General features: G+C 60.1%; 1 protein-coding gene across 3 annotated transcripts in view; it reads right to left on the bottom strand.

Moving 5' to 3' along the window:
- The window catches only part of CACNA1H (calcium voltage-gated channel subunit alpha1 H), a 64,031-nt gene that overhangs the window by 3,431 nt on the left and 36,332 nt on the right, over positions 1-24,268 (bottom strand). Inside the window, exons 1-31 of one of the 3 annotated variants that reach the window (XM_016136655.2) lie at positions 23,668-24,002; positions 23,104-23,229; positions 22,716-22,849; positions 22,190-22,287; positions 19,825-19,984; positions 19,155-19,473; positions 18,829-18,921; positions 16,993-17,782; positions 15,392-15,834; positions 13,674-13,825; positions 12,734-12,919; positions 11,968-12,085; positions 11,542-11,697; positions 11,222-11,312; positions 10,867-11,075; positions 9,315-9,725; positions 8,743-8,843; positions 8,444-8,567; positions 8,295-8,363; positions 7,949-8,133; positions 7,592-7,718; positions 7,275-7,400; positions 6,951-7,040; positions 6,288-6,480; positions 5,721-5,738; positions 4,329-4,480; positions 3,322-3,431; positions 2,826-2,959; positions 2,560-2,630; positions 1,184-1,262; positions 68-189 (exon numbers count right to left, since the gene is read on the bottom strand). In XM_016136655.2, the coding sequence (XP_015992141.2) occupies positions 68-189; positions 1,184-1,262; positions 2,560-2,630; positions 2,826-2,959; positions 3,322-3,431; positions 4,329-4,480; positions 5,721-5,738; positions 6,288-6,480; positions 6,951-7,040; positions 7,275-7,400; positions 7,592-7,718; positions 7,949-8,133; positions 8,295-8,363; positions 8,444-8,567; positions 8,743-8,843; positions 9,315-9,725; positions 10,867-11,075; positions 11,222-11,312; positions 11,542-11,697; positions 11,968-12,085; positions 12,734-12,919; positions 13,674-13,825; positions 15,392-15,834; positions 16,993-17,782; positions 18,829-18,921; positions 19,155-19,473; positions 19,825-19,984; positions 22,190-22,287; positions 22,716-22,849; positions 23,104-23,229; positions 23,668-23,676 (5,196 nt within the window). In that variant the 5' untranslated portion in view covers positions 23,677-24,002. Of the gene's footprint in view, positions 1-67; positions 190-1,183; positions 1,263-2,559; positions 2,631-2,825; positions 2,960-3,321; positions 3,432-4,328; positions 4,481-5,720; positions 5,739-6,287; positions 6,481-6,950; positions 7,041-7,274; positions 7,401-7,591; positions 7,719-7,948; positions 8,134-8,294; positions 8,364-8,443; positions 8,568-8,742; positions 8,844-9,314; positions 9,726-10,866; positions 11,076-11,221; positions 11,313-11,541; positions 11,698-11,967; positions 12,086-12,733; positions 12,920-13,673; positions 13,826-15,391; positions 15,835-16,992; positions 17,783-18,828; positions 18,922-19,154; positions 19,474-19,824; positions 19,985-22,189; positions 22,288-22,715; positions 22,850-23,103; positions 23,230-23,667; positions 24,003-24,268 lie in introns of those variants that run through there. The other 2 variants (XM_016136653.2, XM_016136654.2) reach the window with 2 other exon arrangements.

Below are 24,268 nucleotides of genomic sequence, written 5' to 3' on the forward strand. Positions count from 1 at the left end.
CAGAGGGGTAGCTGCAGGGCGGCGCAGGCTGAATCCACCTCCCTGCCTGCCTCACTCAAGCCAGTACCTTCATGATCCCATTCCAGTTGTCCCCTGTGGACACGCGGAACAGTGTGAGGAAGGCCATGCCGAAGTTGGAAAAGGTGGCGTGTCTGCTCAGGCCCTCACATGGGTTGTCCTCGCTGCACTCTGCAGGGCAGAGACCCGCCAGTCAGCAGTGCAGCTGGGCCAGGGTGCACAATGGCCCAGGAGGCCCTGGGACCTGCTGTGGGCCCTGCCTCTCCCCTAGGGAGGGAGTCGTGCTCTTCTGGGGGGCAGGGCGGTGGCCTAATTCAAGTGCAGGGCACCCGCAGGAGACACCTGGAGTCCTGCTTGTTCTACATCTAGGGCTTTCTGGATGGATAGGCCAAGCCCTTGGTGCCAGCCTAGATCTGGCTCAGCCCCTAGAAATGGCACCGCCTGCTCCCCAGGCCCCCTTCTTAGTCAGTATACCCTTAGGCCTTGGTGGAGTAATGGGGTCACTCTGGGGCAGGAAGCTGGACCAGGGGGCAAGAGTCACACCTGGGTTCTGGGGTACCAGTTGCCAAGTCCCAGAAGCCCCCTCTGGGCAGACACTTAACAGACAACCACCTCAGCCACCTCATGGACAGGGTCACTGGTGGCTCCTGGAAGCCACCGAGTGTTCAGTAACACCAAATATTCGGGAGACTCTGGCAGGAAGGGGAGGGGAACCCTACAGGAACTGGGTTGCCAGAGAGCATCCCCGACGGCCCCCTGCCCAGAGTGACCAGAGCCTCAGGCCTGGGGGAAACACTTGGTGATAATTATTAAGGAAAGGACGTGCTGCCACATTTGTCACAGGTGGTTCGGGGTGGCATGTGGTTGTTTGCACGCGCACACTTGCTTAGGCTCACGTGTGACTCTGCACCCCTGGCTGGCATATGAACATGCGTGCATGTCTACAGACACGTCTGTGCATGTATGTGTATGCATGTGTGTCATGGGTCTGGCACCGCACTTCTGTGTGTGCCTAGATGCTCCTGCATGTGCCTGCTGTCACGCTTGCCTCGTGCAGTGAAAGGCTGAGGGAGCAGGGGGCCCTGCCTTGGCCTGGCCAGCACCCTGAGCGGTCCGAGGGCCGCGTGTGCACGGGTGAGGCTGCACATTCCTGGACCTCACTCACCGAGCCTACCGAACAGCTCCACTCCCAGGGCAGCATAGATAAAAAACAGGAGCATGAAAAGTAGGCCGAGGTTCCCTACCTACACAGGAGAGAAGCAGAACCAGGTCAGGCCTCAATCCCGCCTGCTGCGCACGTAGCGCCTGGTGCCCCACCAGCCACCCTCGCCCCATCTTCCCACCAGGCGAAGAGTCAAATTCCCAGAGTCAGCCTTGGAGTCCCATCCTTTACCCGCTCCCCTGGCCCTGTGGTCCCTAGGGGCTCCTTGTTCTGTTTGGAAATCAAGGCCCCCCCTCAGCTCCTCACGCACACTCAGCACCCAGGACTACCCCTGCCTCCAGCGTCTCTGCTCACCAGGGTTCTGGAAGACTCCATGTAGGGCCAGCCTTTAGCCTTGGAGTCCTAAGCAGAGGCCAAGGCTGAGCTCTTCACACTAAGTGACCCCCATTTGAGGCTCTACCATGAATCTTGATGGCCCACCCTCTTAGCACTTGTCATACGTCCCCTCTGGGCAGGGCACCCTGTCTTTACATGCCACCAGCACCCCTGATGCTGGGGCCCAGGCTTCCCTCTTGTCACTCCCACAGACACTGGGCAGGAACAAAGAACCTTGGGGACTATAACTCAGATAAGGATGAGGAATGCTGCTAAGGGGATGGGGGGTACATACTGGGCTGATGGGCATGTGGATGGACAGGCTCGTGGATGAGTAGGTGGTTAGAGAGATGAAGTGCTAGGTAGACAGGCAGCTGTGTGGGGTGAGCAGATGGCTGCGAAGGCAGCCAGCCAGCCAGGAGGGCTGGAAAATGGATGGATGGATACACAGGTGACTGGGTGGACGGATGGCTAGTTGAGAGGGTTAGAACCACGGACAGATGGATACATGGCTAAACAGGCTCGTTGGCAGAAAGACTGGATACTGCACAGATGGGACAATGAGTTTCTTCTAGCTCAAGGGACCACAAAGGATCAGGGTGGGGGATGTGGGCAAAGGAAGTGAGGGCACAGGACCTGAGCTGGCTCCAAAAGAGGTATGAGGCTTTCAGCCAACACCTGAGCCTTGGATGTGGTCCTCAGCACTCAGAGAAGCCCACCATGGCCATGCCCTCTGCCCATATCCCACTGCATCCAGTATCAGATCAGGGGAGATGGGCGCTGGTTTCAGACCTCCCCGGAGGGACTGAGGCCCAGAAGGCGGCCAGCCATCTCCTTCCCTGCACAGCTGTTCCTGGCCTAGCTGTTATCACCCTACAAGTTATTCATCTGCAAGTCCAGATGACCACACAAATGAATGAATGCCAGTGATTGAGGCCCTCTCTGCAGCCTTGTCCTCTTGGGGGCATCTGTAGCGCCCGCTCCTGGGGCAGCTCTCCACTTACTTGGGGCAGGGCTTGCACCACTGTGTCCAGCAGGGCCCGCATGCCTGTGGCCATCTTGAGCAGCTTCAGCACTAGGGCCAGGAAGTGAGTGTTAGGAGTGGGTGGGGGCCAGGTCCAGTCTGACCCTCCCCCCGCTGGCTAAGACCTGGGACCAGCCTCATCCCTTACACTCCTATCGGCAGCGCCAGCCACCTGCAGAGGCCTCGGGGCATGGGGAAGGAGGACATGGGGAGGCCCTGGGCCCTGACGGGTGGGCAGGCGCCTACCTCGGGCGATGCGGAGCACACGCATGATGCGGATGATGGTGGGGTTGATGGGCAGTGCCGCGCTTGTCTCGATCTCCTCCAGCGTGATGCCCATGATGGACAGCAGCACGATGGCCAGGTCCAGCTGGTTCCACCTGGGCAGCCGGGCAGGCTCAGGGCTGTGCTGCCTCCTTCCCCCACTCACAGCCCTTCAGAGTGGGAGTCCCCTTCATTGTCACCCTAGTGTCCTGATGTTAACTCATAGAACACATCCTGGTGTCACTCTGAGAACGTCCTGGTATCACCCAGGGGTTTATCCTGTTATCACTCTGGAAACACTCTAGTGCCACCCACAGACATGTCTTGGTGTCACGGGCTGCATCTCACACCTCTGCTTAGCAATCACCTTGGCAGACCTCAGGCTGAGACCACCGAGGAGGGTGGTAGCTCTCTCCTGCCCCCACTCCCAAGAGACCCACAGGTCCCCCAAGGCGCTGGGTGGCCCTGTCCCAAATACCTGTCTTTGAAGAACCTCCGGAAACCGAATGCCACAAGCTTCAGCACAGCCTCAAAGATGAAGACAATGGTGAACACGTAGTTGCAGTACTTGAGGGCCTCGTCCAGCGACTGGGGGCAGAATGTCAGGCTGTGGAGGCCATCCTGCCTAGGCTGCCCCGCCCTCCTCTTCCTCCACCCCTACCCCCCATCGCAGCATTGGGCACCCAGCACCTGGGTCCTGGCCCCATCTCGCTCCTCTACCAACTGGGTGCTTCTGGGCTATTGAGCACTTACTATATGTGGGCCTGAGCCAGGTCTGGGAGGCCTCACATGGATTGACCCTTGCAGCATTTTGAGGACAACCCTCAGGCTGGGGGGAACCTGCCCCTCAGAGCCCAGAGTCTTGGTCCTGCCTTTACCAGGCTCCCATCTGCAGCTCAGGGCAGGGGCTGGCCCATGCTGGCTGGAGCCCGTCTTCCCCCAAAGCTGAGTGGGTTCAGACTCAAAGGCTCTGCTACCGAGACCCCTCCCTTCCCATGGTGGAGGACGGCAGAGGGTGGGGAAGGTGTCCTTTCTTTAATGAAATGATGGTGATGCAGATGTAACTGGGGAGGAAAAAGAGCTGATCATTTACGCCCGCACGTCTCCTGCCAGCTCCCTGTCTGGCTTCTTCTTGGACTGTGAAATCCACAGCCTGGGAAGCTGGACCCAGAGACTTTTCCACAGCTGGCACTTTGAGATGGGACCACTGTGGGGTGGGGAGGGCCGGACCCTCCAGGGCACCTGGGTGACCTGGGACTTTCAGGTGATGTTAAAAAGAGGACCCTCTGTTCATACCACACCCCATAAACCCCAGTGAGGGCTCACCCAGGGCTGTAGACCTAAGACTCCCCAGTCCTCGAGGTAGCATCTCCTGATCTGGGCCACCCACTAGGTGCCTGACCCCACCCATGGTCCTCTAGGGGCTCATCTCCCACACTGGTCCTGGAGGCAGGGCGGGTGGGGTCTTGTGGCCCCGAGCCCCACCTTGGGCTGGTTGTAGTGCTCCATGGACATGGTGATGACGTTGACCCCGATGATGAAGGTGATGAAAAGGTCGAGGTAGTGGCTGGTGCACAGCGAGTGGATGGAGCGGCGGGTGGGCGAGTAGTCGGCGTAGTAGGGCCGGCGCTGGGCCTCTGCAGGGAGAGGGCGCCTGTGACCAGGGTGAGCTGCTGGGGTTGAGGCTGCCTGCACAGGCTGGAGCGTGGGTGTGGCTGGGGGAGGGCCCCCAGCTCAGATGTGGGAGCTTTGCAGGAGGCCGATGGAGGGGGTTTCTTTCAGGAAGCGAGTCCTATTCTAGGTGAGCACTGGCTCCTTGTGAGTGCGGCTCCTGCTGCCTGATGGAAAACCTGGGCTGGGGACTGGGTGTGAGTGGGCCTTGAGGGCAGGCCACCCACCAACCCCCCCAGGAATGGGCCTAGAAGCTAAGGTCCCTCCTGGCTCTGTCCTTAGGTGCTGCTCAGAATCTGCCCTGTCTTTATGGTATACTTTTGTGGTCTGGCATTGGGGTTCAGAGACACCTTGATGATGACAGACAGGCAGATGGGCGTTTACTCAGGGAGCGGGTCCTGTCTCCCTGTCTGGGCATGAGCTACTCTACCCTCTGGCCACCAGGCCCAGAGTCTCACTCCCTGATCCTCTAAGGGTCCAGTGGCCCCTGCTTCTTGTCTGGGGTCTGCCTGGCTTCCAGCCCATCTCATGGCCATCCCCTGGAGCATCATGCAACCCCCAACAGGTCTGTCTGCACTAATGCTCTCCCTGTAGTAACCCTTTCAGAGCATGTCAGTGCCCACTGAGCTCCCACTGGATGCGGACATGGCTGCTACCACTGCACATGAGGACTTGCCTTGGCCACAGAACCATGCATTGGTGGGGGCCAGGGAGATGACAGCTGTGGCTATCCCAGGGCCTGGGAAAACAGGGTCAATGGGACTGACCCCGCCCTGGGACCCTCATGCTCCTGGGTTGGGCATGCAGTCACTAAAAGCTCAGCTCCGCTCGAGCAGACAAAGGGGCTAGCAATCAGTCAGGCCAGGCCAGCACTGAGGACATGGAGCAGCCATGAGCCAGCAGGTGTCCCAGAGCATGGCAGGGAAGCATGCAAGCTAGGCAGAGGGGCACACACGAGCTCACAGGCAGTGGCATGGACACCAGGCAGGGGAGTGGGCAATATTTCTTCCCCCCACTGACGCCTGGCAACCAACCCCGGTTGTCCCATGGCCATCCTGCAGCGGACCCCAGCGAACCTGGTACCCGCCTGCAGTGTCTGCCCTTCCACATGGCAGCAGCAGAAAGACGGAGGCCAAACTAGCTCACAGCCCTGCGCAAGGGCCGGCAAAAGCAAGGGGCTTAGGCATGCGGGACAGGGGCAGGTACCTGGGTTGGGCAAAGTGCCTGGAAAGACAAGGAGATGGTCTGAGCTGACTGAGGTGGGTGGGACACTCAGCGGCCCCCTCCTGCAGGAAGCCCTCCTTGCTCCTAAGCTGGGGGAGGCCTCCCTAAGACTCTCTCTCTCTGTCTCGGACAGTTTTACTTGTTCCCCCATGTGGCATGAGAACTCATGAAGGTAAACCCTCCTCAGTAAACCCTCCTCGGTATAGATGGGAGATGAGAACTGGGGGTCTCATTCACCTCCTACAGCATTTGGAAGGAGCCCCTGGCCTCCTGCTGCAGCTGCCTTCCCCTGCCCGGCCCCTGGAGGGCCTGGCCGCCACGCAGGCCTAGGCAAGGCAGGCAGCGTGCAGAGTCATTCGGCAAGGTCAGGCCCGGGAGGCTGAGGAAAACAGGGCTAGGCAGGCAGCTTCGGGCACCCACTGCACTCAAGTGCGAGGGAGACCCAGCCTCAGAACCCGTCCTGGCCGGTTCCCTGCTGCCCCTGCCATCCCACCGCCCTCCCGCAGGCGCGCGGGCACCGACCCACCACCGCCACTGGCAGCGCCTTACTCCTGCGCTTCCTCTCCAGGCGCCGCTGCCGTTTCTCCTCTCGCCGCCGCGCCTCCTCGGCCTCCTGGTGCTGCCGGCACTTGTGGAAGTTCTCCACCACCACGCCCACGAACATGTTGAGCACAAAGAAGCTGACGATGAGCAGGAAGGAGATGAAGTAGAGCAGCATCCAAGGGTTGTGGTTGGGCACCGGCTGTGGCACACGAGGGTGCATGGGTTCCCGCTGCACGAGGGCCCTGCCCAGCAACAGCCACGTACCCCAGGGCCCTTTGTGCTACAGTCTGCAGGGCCAGAGAAGGGGCCCGGTGATGTGGAACTCCGGAAGTTCGCAGAAGCCAAAAAACATCCTCTTGGAGGAATTCCCTGAGATAACCCAGAGGATATCCAAAGGGTATGCCTACAGCAGTGATCCCCAACCTTTTTGGCACCAGGAACCGGTGCTCCTATGAAACTCTAATGCCTGATGATTGAGGTGGAGCTGAGGCGGTGATGCTAGCTCTAGGGAGCAGCTGCAAATACAGTGAAGCTTCTCTCGCTTGCCTGCCACTCACCTCCTGCTGTGTGGCCCGGCTCCTAACAGGCCACAGACATGTACTGGTCCATTGTCTGGGGTTTGGGGACCCCTGGCTTAGAGAACCAGGGCTGCCTACCACCTGCTCGCACCTGCTGGTCTATGCCCACGGCGTCTAGCCCGTCGTACATGATGTTCACCCAGCCATCTTTGGAGGACAGCACGAATAAGGACATCAGCGCCTGCCAGGACATAGCAAGGGCAGTTACCACCCTGCCTCCTGCTCCAGACCCCCCCACAGGCCTCCTGCACTGCACACCCACCCATGGCTCCCAAGCCCTGGGGTCCTGCCATCCCCATCTTTCAGGAGACCGGAGCGAGGACATCTAAGATCAACTGGAGCACCGACCTCAAAGGACTCCAGGTCTGGCCGCCCCCCCCACCCTGCCCTCCCTGCCTGCCCTCACCCCGCCCACCTGGCCCAGGTTGTCGAAGTTGTACTTGCGCCGCACCCAGCGGTAGTGGGCAGCCCTGCACTCGGCCCTGGTGGAAATGTTCCTGGTGTCGGCACCCTCGCAGTAGTAGAACTTGCCCTTGAAGAGCTGACGGGGGGCAGGGGCAGTCACACAGAGGGCCGACCCTGCGCCCCCCGGCACACCAGCTCCCCACACGGAGTCTCCTGGGACAGCAGGGCAAGGGACGAGGCTGGGCCTTCCTGGGGCTGCCACACAGCTGCTGACCACAGGCCATCATCCCTTGCACGGGGCACCTAAGGATGAGTGGGGCTGCCCACCTGCACCCCGAGAATGCCAAAGATGATGAAGAAAGCGCAGCAGATGAGGACGATGTTGCCAATGGGCCTGAGAGATGATATCAGGGTTTCCACAACTAGCTTGAGGCCTGGAGCACGGCTGATGACCCTGCACGGGGCAGAGGCCGCCTGCTGTTGGGCCCGCCCAGGGAGCGAGCCACTGCAGAGGTCACACCTGGCCCAAAGGCCCCGCCCCATCTCCTCAACAGGCCCCTGGCTCCACCCCCACCCCTTTCCTTATCCACTCCACTCCCCACCTTGGTCTACCCTGGTCCCAAGCCCACCCCTTGTCCCCGCCCTCACCTCGGCAGTCCCTTCCCCTGGCCCAGCCCTCCCCACCTCAGAGGCCGGAGTGTCCTCAGCAGGCGCAGCACGCGAAGGATGCCCAGGATCTTGGCACCACCAGCTGAGGCCATGGCCACAACAATGTCGACCAGGGACACCAGGACCAGCAGCCCATCCAGCACGTTCCAGCTGCTCTGCAGGTAGGCGTGCTCCCCAGAGACCAGGCCTAGGGCCACCACCTGTCCAGGCGCAGAGGAGGAGGAGCCCAGGTAGGCAGTGCTGCAGAAGGGGGTGAGGGGTGGGGGGAGGGGACAGGGGCATAGCAGGTGGGGACTGCTGGGCAGGACAGGGGCATGACGCCTGAGGGCAGACCCAGAGGCTCTCCCAGACATGCTTGTACCTTCACCATCATCTCGACCACGAAGATCGCTGTGAAGATGTAGTTGGAGACGCTGAGGAAGACGCGCTCCTGCAGGGACAGGGTGGTGGGAGGGGCCGGCCGTACCTACAGGACCCCACCCCTTCCCTGAGCTGAGGAGGGGGCCTCACGGTGCTTCCCGGATCAATGTCTGGCCTCTCCAGGGCGATGGTGATACAGTTGAGGAAGATAAAGACCAAGACGACGTGATCGAACATCTTGTGAGCGATGATTTTCTGGCAGGAGGCGCGGAACCTGGGGAGCAGGTCGTGGGCACCAGATGAGGGGCCCGAGAATAGCCCTGCCCAAGCCCATGCTTTGCCCCAGTCCCCAGAGGGCAGGTGCAAGACCCTGATGCCCAGGGCACTCACAGGCTGGGAAATCAGGACCAAATGGGAGTGCCAGCCCTCCCCAGCCAGCGCCCCCTCACCTGTTCTGCGGGGAGAAGAGGTACAGTGCCCAGGGCTCCCGGCTCCGACACCACTCAGGCTTGTAGGGTTGCAGCACCTTGCGCAGGCGAGCGCAGCAGCTCTGGGAAGAGGGGCAGGTCCTCAGGTCCCTCCCAGCCTCACCTGCCTCCAGGCCCAGCCCTGCCCTTCTGCCCCTGGGGTCCCACCTGTCTCAGCCCATTCTCCCAAGCCACTTATGTGACCCATGCTGGGAATTCATGTAGCCAGATGAGAAGACATTCTCAGATCCCTGCCCAGAAAGGCCCTTCAGCTGGCCCCTGCTGTGGAACTGCCTTGGGCAACGGAGAAGGTGGCCCTGCCCTCCTCTCCCCTCCACCCCTGAAGGGCCACTAGTGGCTGAAAACGCTGGGCTCAGAATGGCCCTCAGCTGGAGGTGGAGCTGACCTTGGGGCCAACCCCACTCCACAGCTCCCAGCTAGGTCAAGTCCTGCTCAGCTTGTCCTGCTCCCTCCTCGCCAAGAATGATGCTCAGGCTCCCCTCTGGGAACCAGCACAAGAGAGGACGGAGGCATGGGCCCCGCTGCTCACTCACATCCTCCATGTCGTCGTCAAACTCGGCGGGGTCCTCCTTGTGGCTATCTATGCGCAGGAAGAACTCGCTGGGCAGGGACAGCACCTGCCCATTGCAGTCATGGAGCTTGGGAGGCAGCAAGGTGTCTGGCGGCAGGGGCCGCACATCCAGGGTGCCCCGGTGACCCAGGGACTCAGCACGCCGCAGTGCGGTGGCATGTGTGCCCGGCGAGGCCCCGGCCCCGGGTTTGCTGTCCTCGGCCTCTTCGTCCGTGCTGCCCCTGCCCTCACCAGACAGCAGCGACTCGCGCTCCCCACACTGGCTCCGGCGCTTGAGGCTGGGTGCGCGGCCCAGGCTGTTCCAGCTTGAGCGCCGACTGCTCCAGGCGCTGTTGGGACCCCAGTGGGCGCAGGGCGAGCTGCGGAGGCTGGACTGTGGGGGAGGAGGATGGAGTGGGCGGGTCCAGTCCCCAAACTTCCTAGGCTCCAGGGCACCCAGCCACAGGAGCCTTTCCCCACCGGTGGCATCGCTATTAACACCCATGGGTGGGACTGGTTCATGGATCAACACCATTACTATTAATGCCTGGTGTGAGTGGGATTTATACGTGGGATTTATACCATCCTGCTGGGGTGAGGCTGGCAACACTGCTATTCCAGGGGGGTGCCCGCAACAGAGTGGGTCAACAAGCTGGAGACACAGCTGGCCAAGTGCCAGGGCTGGACCTGCTCCAAGATTGGGAGGGCAGGCACAGATAACACTGGGCCTGGGACCAGCTACCCACCAGCCTCAGATACCACCCCAGCTGCTGACCCTGATCTCTGGGGTGGGGCCTTGAATCAGTTCCTAATTAGTGGGCTCTGGGGACTTGTAAAGAGGCACTCTCACGAGCTAAACTGACTTTGAGGCAGGGACTTATCCTGCAATGCCAGGATTCATGTTATCTTATCTCCTGGGTCTAGCAGGAGCTGAGCTTTAATCCTGCTAATCAGCCCCCTCCACCTCCCTCGTGGCTACAACGCATCTTGTTGCTAAGCTACCTGGCCCACCCAGGCTCGCTTTCTGTTACTGACACCACATCATCCTGTCTCAATGAACTTTGGCTTGATTTGACCCAAGTTCATGTCCCATTCCCCCTCTGCTGTCAGCTCGTCCTGCTCTGCCCACCCCTCCTTGGCCCTTCTGAGAAGCTGTTATTGTCTGTGTCCCTGGGGGAGGGGGGCCCAGCCTCCAATATCTGTTTCAAATGCTGTTAAAACATTTTTCCAGCTCCTTTCTGTTTTTTCTCCTGATTTATGCTCTGTGCTCTGCCAACTTTTATTTTTTTTATTGAAATTTGAAAGATGAACTTCCTGCCTGACATTCTACCAGAGGAAAAGGATTAGAGATGGGTTTCCACGTCTAGTCTCTGTGCTCCTCCTATAAACATGGCAATTCCTGCTCTGTTCGCAAAAATTAAAGCACTCTGGGCCACGGGCTCATGGGGCAACGATAGGGGGTGTGCAGGACCCTCACTTGTCTTTGGGGAAGAGCCTGAAGGTGCCCTGAGGCCAAGGCAGGGGATGGTCCCTACCAGAGACTTCTGGTCCCCCAGCTGAGGGTCCACAGAGCTGCTGCTACTGTGCTGTAAGTCCAGGAGGCTATGGGCCGTGTCCAGGTTCGGGGAGCTCTTCGGGGTGGGCATGGGCGTGGCTGCGGTGCGCATGATGACAGGAGGAGGCAGGCTGCCTCGGCCTTCCAGGTGCCCATTGGGGGTCACGGCCAGGGAGTACATCTTCATCTCTGGAGGGGGAGGAGGCCGCTCATACCTCAAGGCTCTCAGGAAAGGAAATCCACCCTCCTAGGACTTGCCCATGGGAATCCCAGCTGTGCCAGGACAGGACGGGCAGCGTCCCCTCCATCCCTGCCCCCATCGTCACCACACATACCTGTGGCCCGGAGGTCTGTGAACTTATCGAAAACTTCCTCCAAGTGGGTGGATGTCTTATCTTCATCTGTGTCAGACCTGTTGGCATCACCCTGTGCCCCACAGAGCAGAAGGCACACTTGAGGCTCTCCTTGGATGGGAGCCATGTGTGCCAAGCACCCCCCTACGGAGCTCCCCACAGGCAGGCTGGGCTGGCATGGAAGCAAGCACGGCATAAGGCCTGGCGAACAAGGTGGGCGAAGGACGAGGCCATAACATGTCAGTCTATGCCGGAGTCCTGCCCAGCGTGCTGGGCTCCCATCCCCTGCAAGTCCCCCTCACCTCTGCCTGGAAGCCCTCCACCAGGATGGCCACCAGCAAGTTGAAGAGCACGTAGTTGCCAAAGGTCATGAGGGCCACGAAGTAGAGGGCGGCCCAGGAGGAGGTGGAGGCCATGCCATTGTAGAGGACGACGTTCCAGTCCTCTTGGGTGAGGATCTGGAGAAGACGGGCAGTGAGGCAGAGTGGGACCCAGACCCAAGGGTGGGGCCGACATGCTGGCGCGAGAAGGGCCCTGGGGGTTAACCCGCTGTGGACATGCTGGCAACTCCTCGGCGCCAGAAGGAGCTCTGCAGCAGTAAGAACACACCCCCACCTCTCTGGGGGGCAGAATCGCTGTCCCTACCGCTGTTCACAGCTCAAAGCAGGCTGCGGCTCTCGGGGGCCGCATCTGTTTACATCAGGGGATGGCCCCTGCCCGGGCTTTACCTGGAACACGGTGACAATGGCCCACAGGAGGGAGTCAAAGTTCTTCCTGTCGGGGACCGTGTCACCGGTGTCTGTCTTCAGGCTGAACTTGCAGCCAAAGAGGTGCATACCCAGGATGCTGAGGGAGGGAGGCAGCAGGGGTGTGGTAAGTGGGCAGGGGAGGAGGTACAAAGGGAGGGAGGGAGGGGAGCCACTCTGCCTGGTAACCCTCACACCCAATAACTTCTCCTCTACGCCTCCCCTTGCTTGGCCTCCAGCTTTCTGGTTCACAGGGGACTCCCAGTGCCAGTGTCCATGATGGGAAGACTAAGGCCAGGGAGCAGATGGACAACCAGAGGCTACTCTGGCTCCAGGCAGCAGCCAGGACCTAGGGCGCCTACGTTAGCTTCTCTGGGCTGCCTTCCACCCCAGCCCTTCCCCAAGGCCTGAGCCCCAGCCAGGCTGGCACAGTGGGTTCAGCAAATGATGAACGCCAGCCCAGCTGCTCCCATCCCTTCTCCCATCCCCTTGTTCTCTGCTCTTCTTTGGGCACAGTACCCAATCTATTTTTTTGGGGGGGGGTTCATCCCATCCCCTTACTCAGCTGTGAGCCCATGAGCGCAGAGCCAGGGTCTGGGGCCCCACATGCCTCGGGCCTGCACACAGAAGTCACCCCATCAGTTCTGTCTGGATGGAGGAACCTGCCCCTACCCCAGGGCCCCAGGGCCCCAAGGCCAGAAGCACAGGGCCAGCGTGGTGGGGAGGGGTCCTCCTCTGGGAGGCCCACCTGAAGATGAAGATGAAGAGCATGAGCAGCATGCAGAAGGTGGCCACGTTGTCCATGGTCTTCATGAGCACCACCAGCTGCCGCCTCAGCGCCGGCATGAAGCGCACCAGCTTCAGCACCCGCAGCAGCCGGAAGGTGCGTAGCACCGACAGCCCGCCGTCCGCCTGCCCCACGATCTCCCAGACACTGTGGGCCAGGCCGAAGGTCAGCAGGGGCCATTCTCTGACTGCAGATCCCCGCACCAGCCCTGACTCTGGACTTCCTCTTTCTGGAAGCAGGAATGCCAGCCTGGGAGCCATGGGCTGCACTCAACCCCATGACAGGGAGCAGTGCCCAGAGGAGCTGAGGGACTGCGGTATTGCTAAAACCACCTAACCAGTTGCTGTCCCCGTCTCTGGCCTGGACAGAAGCTTCTCAGGCGAGGAGGGCCTTCCTGTCCTGTGCCTTTCACAACCATTCCTGACTCGTCTGTTCTTGCTCAGCATCCTCCCTGCAAGGGTGAGGCCCCACTTCCTTCTGCTAGAGAAACTTCCCCCAGATTCTCCCACTCCTGTGTGGATTTTGCTGTAGCAGACACACCAGGGGTAAGCTGGTCTTCCTCGCATGGGCCAAGCCCTAAGTGGAGTCCAGCCGAGAGGCTGAAGGGCCACTGACCACTCACTATTCCTGCAAGGAACAGCTCCACTAGATTCTAGAAACATTCCTCTGATATGCAGCTAACCCGTGTGTACCCAACAGTACCTGAGAGGACTCAGCCCCTGAGAGGAGACTCTACTCGACATCCCAGCTCTGTCGCTCGCCGGAAAATGCCACCAGCAGCACCTCTCCCTCTGACTGGAGCTTTGCTCTCTGTGCGGGTGCTCACCCGACACTGGGGCCTCAGGGACCCTGTGGCCTGGGTGGGAGCTGGGGACCTACTGGGTGGGAAATAGGGACCTACCTGATGACCACGATGATGCCGTCAAAGATGTTGTAGGGGTTCCGGATGTAGCCCAGGGGGCCACAGGCCAGCAACTTCAACAGCATCTCCAGGGCGAACATGCTGGTGAACACAATGTTGCTGATCTCCAGGGCATTGGTCAGCTCATCTGGCTGCGGGCAACAGAGGGACTGTCAGGGGCGAGGGGTCACTTCCCCACAGATGGGAGCAGGTAAGGCTGTATCGTGGGGCCACAGGCCCAGAGGCTACGGTGGGCATCTCAGGAACCTAATCACTTGCCATCTGGACGAGTATGCTGGGCCCCAAGGGATGTCCCCTCCCGGTGGACCCTAGCCCATCCAGCCCTCCCATCCTCACTATCCCTGGCTCCCCCAGGCCCTTCTTGACCTTACCACCAACACATCTGAGCTCAAGAGGCTTCTTGGGCTCCTAAGCGCAGGCCCCAGGAACAGGGACCAAAGTATTAGCACCCGAGTTCAGAGTGAGTGTGGTGGTGCTCGGGGCAGACGGCACGCACGATGCCTCTGACAGCTGCCCTGGTCACTGGAAACCTTACACAACCCTCCCTGTTGGCAAAAGGTCCCAGAGGCCCATCCTTACCGGGGACGTTCTAACCTGCCTGTGTGTGCCTGCATGTGTGCACGTACAACACCTGCACTAGTGTAACTGCCTGCATGTGTCCATGCACGTGTGCATGTGCCAGCTGACCTGCTTCTGTGCATGTGTGCCTGCACACACGCTGCACACGTGTGGTGTGGGTATATGTGTGACCACCCACGTGCACATCTACACACATGTCCACATCTACACAGATAAGCTTTGCACATCTATAACTGTGGACACACATACATGTATGATCATGTATGTCTACATATGTGCATGTGCATATGTCCACATGTGCATGTGGCAGAGGCTGTTCCTTACTAGTAGTACCCCGAGGCCCCTGCTGTCCCTGCCCCGGATCTCACCCTCACAAAAAGAACCTCCCTGCCCAGGGTTTGCGTAAAGTTGGTACTGCTTAGATCTTCCCTAAATTGCTCCAAGATGACAGAAAGTGGCTTAAGTGACTTGAAAACCCACAGGGTAGGAGACGAGGAAGTCAATTTGGTTGTTACACGTGAATTGGCCTTCATCCCGAGATGAAGGGACACCCGCACTCAGCGGTCTCCCTGCTGGACCCAACTGCTGCCCCTCCCTGGTGTGGCCCTGTGTGCTGGGTCTACGGTATCCAGGGGACTCGTGGGCCGGGCACCACCCCACAATTCCTCCTCCCGGGGCCTTTCTGTATTGCCGCCATTTCCGGCCACCAAGGGGCACCCCAGTGGGTTTGGCTAGAGGGTCTGGCTAAGGTAAAGGGAGGTATGCCCTCTGAGAGAGCTGAGAGAGAGGAGGGTCCCCTCCTGAGAAGACCCCCCAGGTGATCTGATAAATGCCCTTGGCTCCCTGCTGCCTCTGGGTTTGTAGTCTCAGCCCCCGCCCCAGACGGCGAGAACCTCCGAGCAGGAGCCCCAGTGTCTGTGTTCACCACTCAGCAGAGACCCGGCCCAAGGAGGAGAGAGGAGCGTTTGCTGAGCACCTGATAAGAATTCCCTCAACAGCAGTATCTGGCTCCATCACCACCCTGTGCCCTACCCCGCGGGTCCACAAAAGGCTACGTGCTCCCTCGGATCACGACAGTCCCGATCCACCTTGAGTGCAGGTGTCCCTGAGCCCCTCACCTGCTCGTGGTACTCGACGCCCATGCTCAGCGTGTTGGTGAGGATGGCCACCATGATGCCGCGGTTGAAGTACTTGCTGTCCACGATCCTGCGCAGCTTACTGCTGATGGCGGCCCACACTCGCGTCAGCCCGCCCTGCTCGCCAGAGCCCACCTGCCGCTGTGCCCGCCTCCGTGCGCTGCCCTGGCCTGGCGTGTCTGCCGCTGCGGGAGGCTGCATGGGGTCACGGCAGTCCCCGTGCCGCACATCCTGCGTGAACTCATAGACCGCGTTGCTGTCTGAGTCTCCGCCCTCTGAGTCGCTGAACTCAAACTCGGGGTCTTCCAGAGCGCTGGCACAGTATGGGCAGTTCTTCAGCTCACAGGTCAGCGTGCCCGCCTGGGGGCTGGGGAGCGGGCAGGGCACGCTCAGGCCGGACAGGCGGCTGGGGGCCTGGCCCAGTCCTGAGGGGAGAAGGGCAAGGGCAGGGTCAGACCACTCAGTGGCCACATCTAGGGCACCAGGGACCCACACCCACTGAGAGGCTGTTGTGAACAGTGCACATGTGCACACCTGGACACACTCATACTGAAGCAACACACAACTGTGGGCACACTCATACATGCCCTGCGTAGGTGTGCCTGGCTCATACTCATGGGCAGAGACACAGAGGGGCAAAGAAGCAGGTGTATCCTGGGGCCACACTGTCCAGAGATGTAACAGGAGCTACTTTCTAGCAGCCACGTTAGCAGGTGAAATTAACTTCCACGTTGCACGTAACCCGATACGTGAAAACCATCATCACTCCAACGTGGATCAAACACGAGATGACTGAGGAGTGCTGGGCACTGTCTCCTCGTGCTCAGTTTCTGGCACTGGTTACACTCTGTCCTCAGAGCTTTGGCTTGGACTCGCCACCCCTCGAAAGCCTGTAAGGCCGGGCCCACCTAATAGGTAGTGCAGAGCTAAAACTATATGCACTATGCATGCCACGCCAGCTCACACAGCCCAGGCATGGTGCACGAGGGCATGCACAGTGGCCCTGGCGCACATCCCTACCCACTCCAGCTGCACCAGTCCACACACCTGACACACCTCTTGGGAGGGCCTCAGTTTGCATGGGGCCCCGTGTCTCTCCCCCTCAACCACTCGTCTGAGGTGAGTGAAGCAGAGGTCCCAGGTGGAAGAATGGTGAGGGGCACCCGGCACCCCTCCCCAACCTTTAGGGGCACTGTGATCTTGATTCCTCCCTACCCCGAAGGGGGGCCGACCATCCTTCAGAAGTGGCCAGGGCATGAACAGAGGAGACAGTCCCTCTCAGAGTCAGATGGGGGCCACACCTGCCAGCTCCAGAATTCTCACAGTCACGTGATAAACGTTCTCGCTTCACTGAGCAACAGTTATTTGGGGCTACAACAGGGTGGACAGGGCAGGGAACCCTCCCCCGTTCTCTGCCATATCACAGCCTGAGGCACCCAAGCCCCTCCCCAGCCACCACTTCCAGGGCGCAAAAGCAGAAAGCTGGACTAACAAGGGTGCCCATGACCTCCCCAGAGGGCACGTGGGTGGGGACGTCCCCGAATCCCATTTCACTCTCGGCAGAGTGAGATTGGGGTACTTACCGTGTTCCCCAACCAAATGCTGGATCTTCTCGTAGGGGTCATGGCTGCTCAGGCTGAGGGGGCTGTGCCTTCCGGCTCCGGGTGGCCTGCTGGCCCGCTTCCCCTTGAGCCCAGGACTGGTGCCACCTTTGCCGCCACCCACTGCTGAGGGCAGGATGGTGGGGTAGTTCATGGCACCCAGCCCTGTGGCCAGCTTCAGGCTGGCAGCAGTGGCCACAGCTTGCACTGCCCGGGCCCTCTCCTGCGGGCCCTCCACGTGGCAGTCTGCGTGGTACACGCTGTGCACCGACTCGGCGTCAGGCGGCCCGTGGCTGGGGGACGGTGGCGAGGGCAGCACTCCGGCCCGCACCAGCCTGCCACCTCCGGCGCCTGGCTGGGGGCCGGGCCGGCGTGGGCTGCCGTGGCTGAAGTGGTAGTGGTGGTGGTGATGGTGGTGGTGGTGGTAGACCAGGTGGTGGATGGAGGCTGTGCGCCTGCCCACCCGCCGCGGCCGGTGTCCGGGGCCCTGACCATGCAGGGTGCTGGTGGGGTCCACCTTCTTGCGCCAGCGGCTCTGCCAGCGGGCATAGAAGCGCAGGCTGCGCCGCTTGACTTTGCGGCAGATGTGGCCCACGTACTTGAGCAGCTCCTCGTAGCAACTGCCCGGCTCTGAGAAGCTGGCCAGCGTACTGTCATCAGACAGGTAGCGGGCGCGCTGCTCCCGCATCAGCTGGTTCTCTCGCTGCTTTGTCTCTGAAAACTGTGTGGCGATCACTACCAGACACAGGTTGATCATGAAGAAGGAGCCCACCTGTGGTGGGCAGACGGTGGTGAGCCTCCCGGCAGCCCGTGCACAGCTGTGCTCACCGAGCTGTGTGCCCCGGCGAACCGGGGAAGAGGGACATGGAGACCCACCCACCCTGGAGACCGGGGCAGCGGCTGCGGTTTCTACTTGACAGCGATCGAGTCCCCGATGAGATAAACACCGAGGCCTACTACGTGCTGCCCATTCCAAGGACCAGGGATACAGTCCTGAGTGTGGCTGGCATGGGCGCCGCAAGGTGGGCGGGGTCCCTGCTGATTTGATGCTGAGCCCCAGCATCTGGGACAGGCGGGGGCATAGTAGGTGCTTCTCGCCTATTCGTGGGCAGATGGAAGACACGTGAGAGCCTCCTTGCCGTCATCTGTGCGGCTTGCTCCTTCTTCCTCAGGTCTGCCCTTGATGGGACCGTCTCAACTCGGCCACCCTACCCCAGTTACGCTTTCCTCTGTGGCAGGGTCACCATGCAACACTCTCCTCTGCTCGTGATAACTGAGACAAGGAGGGATGTCTGCCTGTTCTGTGCACTGCTGGGTCCGTGCAGACTGCCTGGATTGAGTGAGGGCCACACCTGGGGCCACGTACAATGTGGAGGGCCATGACTCAAAGAGGGTCCTAATTCTCCTGCAGTCTCCCAATTAAGACCTGGCCATGGCAGGGCCGTCTGAGGCTTCTTGGAAGTGGACTCTCCCCTCCCACCCACTCTGACTTGTTCTCTCGCTCCTACCCACTTCCTCTCACCTGGGGCTGCATAGAAGCCCCCTGCCCCACCACGGTCCCCCCACTAGCCTGCCTGGCAGCCTGAGGGCAGTCCTGGATCTCTGCTGCCCCTGCCCTGTAGCTTAGCCAACCTAAGGACCCATGATGGACAGCAAAGGCCAGGATGGTACAAGTAGGCTCAGGATGGGCCCTAGGGGCCAGGATGACATCCATTACGGAGCTTGGAGATGGAGCTTAAGGATCTGAGATTAGCTGTTACGACAGACACACCTCTACCCACTAATGGCTTCGAATATCCTGCTTTGTCTTATACTCACAATGATGAGCAGAATGAAGTAGATGAAGTTGTAGAAGGAGTGGGCATCCATGACGTAGTACATAATGTCCACCCAGCCCTCCAGTGTGATCACCTGGGGTGGGAGACAGACAGGTGGACACATAGATAGCCTTAGGAGAATGGCCCTGGGTGGGTAGCAGGGAACTTCCTCACCTGCGTCCCCTTGGGGTTATTCTGTGGGGTTGGCAAAGCTGGCGGAGCAAGTCAAGTCCTGCCTGGGCACCCCACCCCAGCCCTGCACACTCAGCACCCAGCGCGATAGGAAAACCGAGGCCACGGGCCATGCAGCCCAGAGCTGCAGCCCACCTGGAAAATGGCAATCCAGGCGTAGCCAATGTTGTCGAAGTTGATGGCACCGTTGTGAGGGTTGAAGTCGCCGGAGCGGCAGACGTTGTAGTACTGATTCCAGTTGATGCACGCGTTGTGGCTGGCACCGCCCAGGCCCTCAGCCTGCGGCTGCCCATAGGCCTCCCAGCCCAGCGTGCACTCCACGCGCAGCTCGCGGCGGCTGGGGATGTGCGAGCACTTCTGCATGCCGTTGTCACGGCGCGAGGAGCAGATGAAGGGATTCTCGTCGCCCTCCTCCGTCTGGTAGTATGGCCGCAGGAAGGTGAGGTTGCTGTTCCTGGGGGCAGGTGACCCGGTGTGGGGAAAGGTGTGGGGAACGGGAACAGAGACAAAGAAAAAGAAAAGGAAAGGGAGGGTGAAGGAGACACAGTGGGAGATCGAAAGAAACAAAAATAGAGACAGAAAAACATAAAAGGATAGAAACACATAAAAACAAAGATAAGAGACAAAAACTCAGGCCCAAACTAGAGGTATTCCACAGAGTGCCCTTGGGGCTAACTGGGAAGAGCCTGCTGGGGGGGAGGGGTGTGAGGACTGGAGAGGAGGCGCCTCTGCTTGTGGGCTGCCCAGAAGAGCCTTTGGGGGTGGGGGAGGGCATGGCTTGCTGGGTGGGGGTGGGGCCTTGCACCTGGCAAAGTTACTGTCCAGGAAGCAGCGGTTGCGCAGCAGGCCAGCCCAGAGCTGCACGCCCACGATGCCGAAGATGAAGAAGACGAAGAAGCACAGCAGGAGCACGTTTCCCAGCATGGGCAGGGTGTCCAGCAGCAGCGTGACCAAGATACGCATGCCTGCAGGTGACAGGGTGGATGTCAGCACAGGGAACTCTTGGCTCGTCCTCTGGGCCCCCAGCCCCTCCCGTCAGCCCTCCCGCCGTTCACAAACGGGTAGGGCAGCTCTGCAGAGATGTGTGTCAGGCCCCTACACATCCAGCGGACCCTAAGGAACAATGACGCCCCTGGGTCAGGCCTGCACCAAGGGGAGCAAGGCTGCCGGCCAGGAGGGCCACAGGGCAGGCGCGAACCTCCTACTTCTGAATGATGGCCAGGACTGTGCCCCATCCAGGTCCTCAGGGGGACCGCCTGCCTGGGCATCCAGAAGTCCAGCTCTGTCACAGCAGTAGCAGCCTTGGGGCCCCCAGCAGCTTGGGCTCTGATCTGCCCTCATGCTCTGCTTAGGAGCCTGGGGGGTCCCGCAGCTGGTGTGGGGTTGGGGGAGCAGCATCTTTGCATTCCTGTGTGATCATGCTGGAGCACAGAGCTGCACTGGAGGGAGGCCAGGAGGCTACACAGACCCCCGGGGCAAGCAGTGCCTTCTTGAGAGGCAGTTTTGAAGTCCTTGTTAGTAGGTGCTGTGGGCCACATGAATGCAAATTAATCCAGGGAGTGGCCAGCAGACTCCCCACTACCAGAGTCCTAGCTACCCTCACTCCCCTGCGCCTGCCTACTCCCAAACCACAATGAGAATAAGACGCAGTTCCCAAAATGAGCAAGGGCTGGACTAAGGCTTCAGACAAAGGCCTGGGCCAGTGGCCCCAGGAGGGGCAGTGCCAAGGCCTCATGGAGCAGCACTCTGGGGGTGGCAGATGGCAGAATGAGCCCCTGAGGTCACGGGGTGAATCACAATCAGGAGGGGCACTGAAGTTTCAGAAACAGCTGAGGAGAAGATTCATCAGGGACAGAGAAAGTGAGCACTTCCCTGTCCAGATAACTGGCTCAAAGGTTACAGAGAAGCCATGAGAGTGGACCTCAGGCAGCCACAGTGAGACATAGCTCCGAACATGAGCGCTTGCAGCTCATTATGAAAAACATATAATCCTGTCTGGGGGAGGCGCCCTGTTTGGGAAAGGGGGGTGTTCTCAAAGGGAGGCCATGCTGCTGGTGACAGCTCTGGCCACTGGGGGCATTAAACTTGAAAAATGAACATCTGCAAGCGGGAGCTGGGCCGCCACTTGATTGCTCTGAAAGGCAGGTCCAGGCGAGCAGACCAAATGTGCAGTGGGTCTGCCCGGCAGAGCCGAGAACTGCACACACGTCGCTTCACTTCATACTCACAGCCATCCTTGGGCGGGAGGGGGGGGGTACCACTAGGGCCCTAACATTACAGTTGTGGAAACTGAGTCTCCGAGAGATTCAGTAACTTGCTCAGGGTCACACAACATCTGAGCTCTGTCTGACACCCCAGAGTGGAGCCAGGATGGAAGGTGGAAGGCAAGCCCAGGGGTCCATAGCACAACCCTGACCCGCCTGTCCTTTGATGAAGTTGATCACCCCAGGGGGACGGAGTGGCCGCCCTGCAGGTGTGTCACTTCTCATAGAGGCTGCAGGACAAGTCCTAACAACCCAGTTTGGGTGCTAAGGCTACTAGGAGACTGTACACAGCTACGTGGTACACGCATCCCCCCAATACACGTACACACACACCTTACAGTCACATGGCCCCTGAATTCAGCCACAGCACTGAACACTCTGAAGAAAGAAAAATCCCCAACCATTTCCCTATGGGAAAATAACCAGTGTGAGGATAGGACATCTTCCCAACAAGCTGCCAAGCAACTTCCTGGAAGCTTCTCTGTGCTTCCTGTAGCACCAGAGCCTGGGCAGAGCTCCCCCGTGAGAATCACAGGGATGGGCCAGATGATGACGCCACCAGGGCCCACACAGCCCATGCCCTCACCCAGTACCCACATGTAGATGAGCAGGTTCAGAGTGGCCCTGTCACTCAGCAGCACTGTGGGGAGCCAGACCCCACCTCGCAGCCTGCTCATTACATCCCAACTTGGTCCAGGGCTGCACTGTCCTTGCCAGAAAAGCAGCAGCAGATGCTCAGGGCCCACCGCCCCTCTTCCCCTAGTGCTGTGGCCAGAGTGTCCAGAAGCCATATGGGCAGTGTGGCCTCCTGGTCCTGTACCCCACTGGGCCCTCACGAGCTCTCAGCAGGGCTGGCGGAACATGTAGACCTGTCCCAGGACAGCATGGGATGGGGTGGTCACTCACTGGGCACGCGGTTGATGGCACGCAGGGGCCGCAGCACACGCACTGTCCGGATGGCCGAGAGGCTCACGTTGTGTCCATCCAAGGAATACTCCATCATGCTGGGGGAGGGGCAGAAGAAGGGAGGCTCAGATGGTGGGCAGGTGACCATACGCTGGAGGGCTGGTCCCTAAGCTGTGCACCTAGCCAGGCCAGACCCTTAAGCAGGAGCAGCAGGACCCTGAGTCACACTAGTGGGTGCTCCTCACCCTCCCAGACACCGTGTCCACCCGCCAACCCTGCTGCTGGCACAGGCAGTCCCAGGACAAACTTCCATCCCCAGCAAAGGCCATACTGGTTTCCCACCCCAGCCACCTCCCAAACCAGGCTGCACCTCCAGAGTACACCTGCCCCTCCCTCTTCCTTAGGGACCCAAGGCCTCTTGCGGGGTCTGAGGAGGCAGGGTTCCCAGCCAGGCTTGGTCAGATAAGGTACCACTCCCGGTGCTATAGCTTCATAGAGCTGGGCTGTGAGCGGCAAGGAGCTGTACCCCGCCATGACGATGAAGAAGTCCAGCCTGTTCCACGTGTCACCCAGGTAGCACTTCTGACCGAATAGCCCCAATGCAACCATCTTGATGACCATCTCCACCGCGAAGAAGGCGAAGATGAAGTCGTCAAAGGCCTGGTGAGAGGGAGGCCTGAAAGTGGGACCTGTGCTCTCCGCATCCGGGTAGGGGGTGTCCCTTAGAGTCATTCATGGCAAGTGAGCCAACCCAGGTCCCCCCAGGCCCGGCCCTCACCTCCAGGCCCCCGCCGCGTTTCCGGCCCCTGCCCGCCGCCCACCCAGGCCCCCGCCGCGTTTCCGGCCCCTGCCCGCCGCCCACCCAGGCCCCTGCTGCGTTTCTGGCCCTGCCTGCTGCCCACCCAGATCCCCACCTTCAGGATGCTGCAGCGCTCGGAGCGGCACTCAACGTCTTCGCAAGGTCGGAACATGCCCAGGGTGACGCAGTTGAGCATGATGACCAACATGCTGACGTGCTCAAACCACGTGGGGACAGGCAGCTGAGTTAAGGATCAATATGAGAGGCAAGATGGCTGCAAGGCAGCAGGAGGGGAGCTGGACCCCATGATCTGCCTCTGACGTCCCCTACAGCAACCAGGTTCCCAAGCCTTCTGTACCCCTGCACTGGCCCCATCAGCTGAGAGTTGAGGGATAGAACCTCAATACCGACCACCACACACAGGATCAGCACATCCCTCACACAGGCTGCCACCCGTGTACAGAGGAGGATCTAAAGCACAGAGCAAGACCCTGGATGAAGGCTGGAGGCTGCCCATTACCCCTGCACAGGCTTCTCCCAACTCCAGTGCCTAAACCAAAGCTGCACATGCAGATGAGCATCTCTGGGGCACTGCTCAGCCTGGACTCCAACAGGTGTCACAGATGCCCACAGACTGTGAGGGGAACCCCAGAACCTTACCCTGTGGCCCTGCACTGACCTCCCCCATGTGACTCTAGGAGACAGAGGAAGCCCCAATTTTAGCAATGGAGAGGAGAACGTGAGCTTCAAATCAGTCCGGTGACTGGGCCGGGAGATCTGAAGCCCTACTGTGCACCTGGGTGAAAGGGGACAGGACATGGATGAATAAGCGAGGGAGGAAACCCCTTACCTGCTCCAACCCCCACCAACTAGTCAGTCCTGGGAGGGAAGGCTGCCTGTCTGTGAGAGGTAAGTCCAGAAGCATCTTCCCACTGGCAGGAAGGTGTCCAGCCTAGCATGGGGCCTCAGACTGCTGAGCCAGCAGTGAGCACCGCATCCCATGTGTTGTGTGTATCCAGCACGGGTGCCTCAGCCACCTTGCCAGGTTGCTGCTGGCCCTGAGGACAAGAAACCACCCAAGGACCTTAGTGAGAATTCCCACCCGTTCCAGGAGTAACCACCAGGTGGCGCCATAACTTCATGCAGGCCCTGACCCACTCCAGCCGCCTTCAGGAAGGGGTGCTATACCTGTTGATTCATGAAGAGATCTGGGAGCCCTGTGGTGGGCCAGCCGTGTCAGGTAAGAGGGAAGGGTCCAGAGACCAGTCCAGTAAAGGCAG

Source organism: Rousettus aegyptiacus, unplaced genomic scaffold, assembly GCF_014176215.1.
Source record: "Rousettus aegyptiacus isolate mRouAeg1 unplaced genomic scaffold, mRouAeg1.p scaffold_m13_p_8, whole genome shotgun sequence".
Classification (NCBI taxonomy): Eukaryota; Metazoa; Chordata; class Mammalia; order Chiroptera; family Pteropodidae; genus Rousettus; species Rousettus aegyptiacus.